This window comes from Helianthus annuus, chromosome 8 (assembly GCF_002127325.2).
Source record: "Helianthus annuus cultivar XRQ/B chromosome 8, HanXRQr2.0-SUNRISE, whole genome shotgun sequence".
Classification (NCBI taxonomy): Eukaryota; Viridiplantae; Streptophyta; class Magnoliopsida; order Asterales; family Asteraceae; genus Helianthus; species Helianthus annuus.
In genome coordinates, this window is record NC_035440.2 from 115508500 (window position 1) to 115517514 (window position 9015).

At 40.5% G+C, this 9015-nt stretch overlaps 1 protein-coding gene across 1 annotated transcript; it reads right to left on the reverse strand.

The window, feature by feature from the left end:
* Positions 1-284: 284 nt before the first annotated feature.
* On the reverse strand, positions 285-770 carry LOC110870608. Its single transcript, XM_022119792.1, has one exon. The coding sequence runs from the start codon at positions 768-770 to the stop codon at positions 285-287; it is 486 nt and encodes a 161-aa protein (XP_021975484.1).
* Between the last annotated feature and the right edge of the window lie 8245 nt (positions 771-9015).

Consider the following 9015-nt stretch of genomic DNA (forward strand, 5'->3'; position numbering starts at 1 on the left):
TTAATTTTTTTCCAGTTTTGTGCATATACGAAATTCCCTCCATAATGCACGTCTTATTTCGACTGGCTTTGTTTAAAACTATCAAAAAGTAAAAGAAAAATGAAACAATAACTGCTATTTATTACCTAACAACTTCTTTGGCTATTCCATCATCATTTACTTTTTTTAAGGAAAACTTCATTAAGAAAACGGGCATGCCCTCAAAGCAAGGACCGCCAAAACAAAACACTTACAACATATACAAGGGATAAACAACCCAGTCCTTCCATTGAATCGAGACAAACCTAGACCTGTTTTTCAGCCACAAAAAAAGACAAAGACTTGACCATCGCGACTACCTCAATAACCTTCGGATTAACTCTCTCGAAAACCTTTGAGTTTCGCACCTTCCATAAAGCCCAACAGGTAATCATAACAATACCTTTAACAACTTTTTTCGCCCATTTGTCTCCTTGAACTTGATTATGAATGGCCAACAAATCCTTGAAATCAAAAGCAAAAATCGGAGCTATTTTGCACCAATTCCTCACTGCGGACCACACCCCAAACGAAAAGCCACAACCTGTAAATAAATATGTCACATCCTCGTCCACTGTCTCACACAGACTGCAAGAAACATCTTGAATGTTTATCCTTCTTCTAATAAGAGCCAGTTTAGTAGGGATTCGCTCCATCTTGGCATGCCAAATGAACATTTTCACCTTGAGAGGAATACATGATTCCCATTGCATCCTATGATCTCGGTGAACCTCGTTGTCATCTCTAATCATCTTTTTAACCCGCGCCACTGAAAAGGACTCTTTACCATCGACTCCCCATACCATCGGTCCTGACTACCTGAAAAAGAGAAATTATTAAAGAGAAACTGCAGATCTTGCATCTCAGATAACTCCTCCACTGAAGCTAATCCTCTTTTCCAATCTGGAACAAATCGCCAGCCACCATTATGTTGCCGAAGCCGAGCAACCACTCTACAGCTTTTAAACCTCTCCAAAGCATACATTTTCGGCCAACGTTGTTTCAAAACAGTTGAACCGATCCAAAGATCAGACCAAAATTGCACCTCATTACCATTTCCAACCTTCACTTTAATCAGGGACCGAATATTATTTCCTTTAAACGAACAACGCTCCATCTCCTTAACAATCGTATTCCAACAGCCTTTAACTGGCAAGAAAGCCCACCGACCCCTACCCCCGTGCACCAACTCCACCACCTTACGCCACATGCTTTCCTTTTGAGTCTTAAACATCCACGCCCACTTCGTCAAAAGAGCTAAATTAACGTCCCTTAATTTTGTTATTCCCAACCCCCCGTTTTTCTTGGAACTAGTGACGATATTCCATGCCACCCAAGACATCTTTTTATCATTAGTCGAACCTGCCCAAAGAAAGATTCGCATCATTTTTTCAATTTGTTCCGTCACTTTAACCGGATTTTTGTATAGAGACAGATAGTATACTGGTAAACTAGCAAGAACCGATTTGATTAAGGTTAACCTTCCACCCATCGATAACGTATTCGCCTTCCAAGAAGCTAAACGCCTTTGAACCGTATCGATGACGGGATACCAATGACAACTCTTGTTCATGTTCGCTCCGACCTTAATCCCCAAGTAATCAAAAGGGAATTCCCCAACTCTACAACCCAAAATACCCGCCATTTCACCCACCTCCTCTCCTTCTACACCGATACCAAACAAGTGAGATTTCCGAATGTTAATTTTCAGTCCAGAACAGATATAGAAAACTCTAAGCAACCTAGCCGTCTTCTCAATGTTGTCTTTCGACCACTCCCCCATGATCAACGCCTCATCAGCGTACAGAAGATGTGATATATCTGGCCCCCATTGAAAACTCTAATATCCTTTATCTCCCCAAGGCACAAGCCTTGCTAACAATAAACGAGAAGGCCTCCATCACAATCAGAAACAAAAAAGGAGACAAAGGATCCCTTTGTCTGATCCCCTTTTGGCATTGGAAATCAAAAGTGGGCGAACCATTGACAAGCACAACCGATCTAGCACACTCCAGAATGCCCTTAACCCAGAGACACCACTTGTTAGGAAACCCCATTTGGCCCATAACTGAAATGAGAAATCCCCAATTTACATTATCGTAAGCCTTTTCGAAGTCAAGTTTAAGCAAAAAGGCTTTCCTCCCTGTCTTTTTAACCCACCCAAACATTTCATTTATCATAAGTGGACCATCCAAAATGAATCTATTTTTTAGAAAAGCTGTCTGAGTAGAGGAAATCACTTTACCCATAGTCTCTTTCACCCTCAAAGCGAAAACTTTAGAAATAATCTTACTAATAACCCCAACTAAAGTAAATGGCCTATAATCTTTCAGGCCAATCGGATTTTTAGCCTTGGGAATAAGAGTAATAAAAGAAGTACTACATCCTCTACTTATAACCCTGGTGTCGTGAAAATTGCTGAACATTTTGAAAAAATCACCTTCCAAGGAACTCCAAAAGTGTTTACTAAACTTGAAATTAAAACCATCCGGCTCTGGAGCTCTATCTGAACCGCAATCGAACACCGCTTCCTTGATCTCTTCTTTTGAGAAAGCCCTAACCAGCTTATCAACGTCCTCTGGAGACACTTTATTGATGTTGCTACAAATTAAATCAGGCCGAGAACTGTGCTTATCCGAAAAATGGTCCCTGAAAAACTTTAACACCTCTTTTTTAAGCAAAGAAGGTTTAGTAATCCACTGACCACCCACCAAAAGCCTCGGAATAGCATTCGACGCCTTTCGCACGTTCACAATCCTATGAAAATAAGCTGAATTATCATCGCCCTTCGAAGTCCACCTCACCCGGGATTCTGTTGTAAATCTCTACATTTCAGATGATTAGCCTGCCAAACCCCTTTCTTACATTCTTCCCAGACCCAAATCTCATCTTCTTCCAAATCCCTCTCCTCCATAGTAGACTCAAATCTTTGAATCTCATTCTTGTAACTCTATAACTCCTCCCCTTCTTTTTTAATAGCATCAGCCCTCCATTTCCTAAGCTCATCCCGCACGTTTTTTAACATCTTCATGATAACATCAGGAGATCCCTCAAAAACACATACATCTGACGTGATGTCGTGGTCACAATCAAATTTAATCCAATTACTACTAAATAGTTAGTGGCAAGTGGGTATCGAACACAGGGAGTTTGTAGAATATGTGTTATTTGAAAGTGTATCTAAGTTAACTAAGATTAAACTAATTGCATTAAAAGTAAATTCAAGAGTTGGATTGTTTGATTTTAAAACTAAGATTACAAATGTAATTGCAAAAAATGGAAAATTTGGTTTGTAAACAATTTAGAAACAAATGACTATCTTAAGTTTCCGGTTTGCTTCGACATTTATGCTAACATTCAAGTAGAAAGAATCACATAGACATGATTCATGTATGATTACTTGTTGTGATGAAAGGGAACTAAGTATTCGGATTCCTAGAACGCGAGGTTGTTATCCGATGACCAATTAATCAATACCCAATCCTAATTCTACCTATGATATCTCGATTGCCAACGACACCAAGAACGTATAGTCTCGATTGCCAAGCAATCACACACCATAACAAACAAATCATAAAGACGAATTCGTTATTCTAGAAATATGAAATCAAAGCACAACGTCTTACACAAACCTTCAACCCAAGATAGTCATCAAAAGTTTAGCCACACATGGCTTTGACAATCATCTTCACAATTAGTTCAATGTTTATATGGATTCAAAACACTAACAAAATGATTAGAAATTGTTTCAAGCTCTCAAGAACTCTCCAAGTGCAGCCAAATTCGTGTCTCCAATGATGTGTAACCGAATGAACATGATAGGAACCCATAAATCATCTTGAAATGGCCATTAAATGTGGAAGTTACAAAGTACACCAGACGGCGCCGTAAGCTATGCTGAGGGCCGTAGCTTACGGCGGTCAACAAAGTCCAAAAAGTCAAAAATAGTGTCGTAAGCTACGCCGGGTACTGTAGCTTACGACACCCATTATTCCTTTACGGCAAGTCTCTTCTGTCCTACGGCGGTGGTATTTTGAGGGAGCTGGAGCCGTAACCTACGGCCATAGCCGTAGGCTACGGCGCTGTCTGAAGCTATTTTCCTTCTTCTTTTTGTTACGTGTTTATGTCTCCATTATTGTTTCCACCATCTTGCAACTTCCATCCAATCTTCTCAAAAGCCAATATTTAGGCACTTTAACACCTGCAACATCAAACTTATCATAGTTACCAAGTTCAAGCAAATAACCGTGTATAGTATGGGATTTTAATCTTTTCAAGGCACTTAAGGGTTGTCCTACGGACCACCCGTCACATCCCCACACTTACCCGTTGCTTGTCCCAAGCAAATCATTCAAAACCATTTCATAACCACAAGCGACCAATCATGCAAACCAAGCTAAAATGTACCGTCCTTTTACTAACCTTTTATCATACCACAAGACACACCCCTCGCACTAACTCTCGGTGACAAGAAATATTAGCACATAATGCTAAATCACTCAACGCGTGTGTGTGTTTGTTTGACAATAAGCTTGTATAAAAATCAAGTCTCCTCCTATCAAATACCTAGCATGCTTATGAATTAAAAGGACATTCAGGTTGTAACAGGCTATGTGTAAAGGTAGGAAAATGGTGGAATATATGTGCAAGTAGCTAATTGATTTGACCCGGTTTTTATTTCTACTACTAAACAACGCAAACATTAACTATATACACAACTTCTCAACTACTATCACAACTAAATTCTTCTTTTTGTATTTTTCTCATATTTTCCCTTTTTTAACATAAAACTCAACACTATATACAAGAACATCAACAATCACAAACTAAACTCCTAAACCGGGTCATCTCAATAGGTAAAGTTTTGTAGGAAGTAGGTTTGGATCACAACCGAATGGTATAAGGCTCAAACATGGCTTTCTAAAGACCAAACCCCCCACCCCTCACAATACCAAGCTCATATATGTAAAGTATGAGGTCCAACCCCCAATTCCCACACTCTCACACATCTAGACGAGGCTACCTACAAGTCCCCTATCATTTTCACAAGCATACTAATCCTAGGCTTCAATAAGAATTCGTACACAAGTTCTATTAACACAAAATACACATCGCCACTCAAAACAAAGACAGGATCATTAATAATCATATGTGGCTCAAACTCTCACCAAGAAATGACTAGAAAGGGGTGTCGGTGTGTGTCAAGTGGAACAATATCAAGTGTTCAAATTTCGACAATTTTTCGCTCGATTTCACAAAATTTTTTAAATTTCTAACAAATCTCCCCCTATCCCCACACTTGGGATACATTGTCCCAATGTATGGTTTTGAGGGAAAGATCGATTTTAATCAAAAACATTAGCTTCCGCTAATACTCTCAAATCCCAAGTTTCTTTTTGTATTTTTTTTATGAAAATTAAAACACACCACCACTAGCACATCCCATAAATCACATAAACACCACCCGACCTCCCAACCATAAACATACGACATGAAAATATACACAAATATACAAAGGAGCGAGATACGACCTGGTTAGTAGTACTTTGGCTGTGGAGGCCGAAAATGGAGGTCATCATGTCATTCCACTCTCCAAACCCAAATGCTCCGCTACTACTGCTTCCTTGATCACCTCCTTGACTCGCCTGCTGCTAACCCATAGTGTGTGGATCCACCCATTGAGAATGGTGCAATGGTGGGGTGGGATACGACACACTACCATCATATGGCGGCAATGTAGTATAGTCCACAACTAGCGGGTCTGCTTCGAGTGGTTGGCCCGCATGCCACTGATCATGCAAGCGTCTCTGGGGGTCGTCTAGGTAGCGATTATTCGTCTATTCTTGGCGGGCATACATATGAGCTCGATTCCATTGCTCATTTCTGTCATAGCTCTGTTTAAGAGCTCTCTTCATACTAGCCCCCATAAAAGTCTGTTGATCGAAGAGCATTTGATTGGGTTCAGTCCAATCACCAAAAGTGGGCGGTCATCGCTGCTCGATAATCTGGCCCATATTCCCCGTGTGAGTCCAATAAGGATCATAGGGTTGTTGTGCATAGTCAAATGCACTACCCACATACCCCGACTGTACTCCTGCTCCATGAACTCCACCTGGGCCAGCGCCCCCCATCAGAGCATCAACCATGAATGTGTTTTCACGGTAGTCATCGTCACCACTAACCTCTTCATCAGTCATTTCGGGCTCATCGGCCTCGCCCGGTCTTAATGGCCTCGCATCCACTTTCAAAACTCTCCACCATCTCCCATCGGTCTTCAACTTATGGTACCTTTCTGAATCCTTGTATTCCCATCCTTGTCCCAAATTCTTTATATCGAATGGCTTAAACCTCTTGTACGAGCCTTTTTCCTCGGCTTCAATCGCCCCATATTTCTTCAACAATGCCGTAATCAATCGGTAATGGGGTACAATTTTTCTTTCTCTACTATTTTGACTTAGCCAAATGTTGTTCAACACTAAGAATCGGAAGGGAACCATGGGTGAACCGTGCATTAACATGTATAAGATCGGCACCTCTTGAAATCTAACCTCCATCTTATCACCCCGTCGCGGGATGACATTGTGTGTACACAAGACCAACAACAATTTCGCTTCCATTCTCAAGTTTCTTCTAAACAGTTTCCCGTGTGTAGTACCCGGAAGGAAAAGGTAATCAAGCATTTGTTGCCATTGGGGATGTTTGTCGGGTTCGTGGTAAAGATCTTTAAGGCTTGGATAAATGTACTCATTCGAATTTTTACTATCAAACCTTGCAATGCGGCGTAATGAGTCGTATGACATCTCAACCTTCACCCCGTTACACCATCCAACGAGCTTCATCTTGTTTGGGGCCTTAAACGGGGGACATTCGAGTGTAGCAATCCACTCTTGAATTCGAACATCATACATTTTCTTCACTTCATTATCATAACACTTTAAAGTCGCCTCCCAACCCAATGCCTTGAACTTGTCTGTTATACCAAAAGGACCGAAATCAACTTCCCGGATTTCCTTCTCACAAATAAAAGCTTCACTCCTTTGCATCAACTTGTTCATCTGTTCATGAAATAACTCCTCTCGCCATTCCTCGGGTTGCTCGAGTAGTGAACCGGATGTCCACTCCGGTTTTGGTCCCCTTGGAGGAGCATCTTCCTCCGAATCCGGGTCACCAACCCGTGTCAACCTCCTCCTCTTTGGTTGTTCTTCCCCTTAAGGTTGGCTAGATGAACTTGCACCCGCTTTTTCCTTTGTTCTCACCATATCCTACACATTCACAAACCACACACAAAAATTCATGTTAGTTCAACTTCACAAACTTCCCCACACTTGCTTTATGTTATGGGTATAAATGTATAACACCAAAGATTTATCCTTTCAAACAAAAATTCGGCATGATGCCTCTACAAATCAGAACTTTTCCAAAAATTTTCACTAGACATCATCTACATTTATACCCAAACATTCAATAATTCAACAAAATCCTATCATCTATCATCTACAAGCAAGTGTGTAAGCAAAAACAAGAATGGAAACTTACAAACCGCAATGTACTTCAAAGAATGAAAGGAAATTGCATACCTTAACCTTGTGGAAGATGAAATTAGCAAACACTTCAAGTCTAAACAAAAACCCACAAAAACCCCAAAAACTTCGCCCCCCTTTTTGCTCAAATCAGACCACCAAACAAAGGAATCTTCGAAATATGAGTATAAATCTGAATTTCTTGTGAAATTTCACCCAAAATGGACCGAAAAATCACTGGATTCGGTTAAGATTCGAGAAAGAAGGTGAAGAAGATGATATGTGGTTGGGGATTGAAAATCGATTGTGTGGATGGGAAGGAGTTACGAATCTTTTATTTAATGTATTATTATTATTATTATTGATTTTCGGTTTTTATTATAATATTTTTTTATTTACCTTCAGCGACTTTTAGAGTCTCCCCAAGCTCAACTCGGCGGCGTAACCTACGGTCCGTACCGTAGGCTACGCCATCTGGGACCAAATTCATCGCCGTAAGTAAGACAGGCTCGGGCTGCCGTAAGGACCTTTTTTGTTTGTTTGCCACCGTAAGCTACGCCCCTGGCCGTAGCTTACGACGGCCACTGGGTATAGGGGTTCGGCCAAAAGTCTTGAACTTGCAAAATTTTGTATGTTATATATATATATATATATATATATATATATATATATATGTATAGCTTTTCTAAATTTTATACTTTTTATGATTTTTTATATATTTTTTTTGAAAAATGAAAATTATAAACCCTACCCCCCCCCGGTTAAAAGCCAGTGTTATCCTCAACACTATGTTTGGGCAATTCGTAAGAATCTCCCCACACTTGTTTCGAACACAAGTTTTAAACGGAACGGTATTTATTCAAAACGAAACAAACTAAACTAAATATGTACAAACATCAAACCTGGGCCTCTCATGCTTCCTCGTCATCCAATGGGCGTAGAATGTAACCCCTTTTGTCAAGCTCAAGATTGTTGATATCGTTGCCTTCCAAATACGGTTTGAGCCGATGCCCGTTCACCGATTGTTGCTTATTGGTTTGCTCATCTTGAATATCGACATCTCCAAATCTCCCCACTCTTCGGATGATATAAGGACCCATCCATTTACTCTTGAGTTTGCCCGCGAACATCTTCAACCTCGAATTGTACAACCATACCTTTTGACCCACTTCGAAGTTCTTCTTTCTTAACTTTGCATCATGAACTTTCTTTAGTTTGTCTTTGTATGTGGATGCACATTCGTAGGCTTCATCTCTAATCTCCTCAATTTCGCTTAGTTGAAGCTTTCTCACTCGACCCGCTTCATCATAATCCGCATTAACAGTTTTGATGGCCCAATGCGCTCGATGTGCTAACTCCATTGGTAGATGGCACCCCTTCCCATACACCATCCGATAAGGGGTGGTACCAATTGGAGTTTTGTAGGCCGTCCGATATGCCCACAACGCATCGTCAAGTTTACTTGACCAATCCTTCC

Bases quoted from the DNA above. Each gene is read 5' to 3' on its own strand.
- LOC110870608 (XM_022119792.1), bottom strand. From the start codon at position 770: ATGATTAGAGATGACAACGAGGTTCACCGAGATCATAGGATGCAATGG.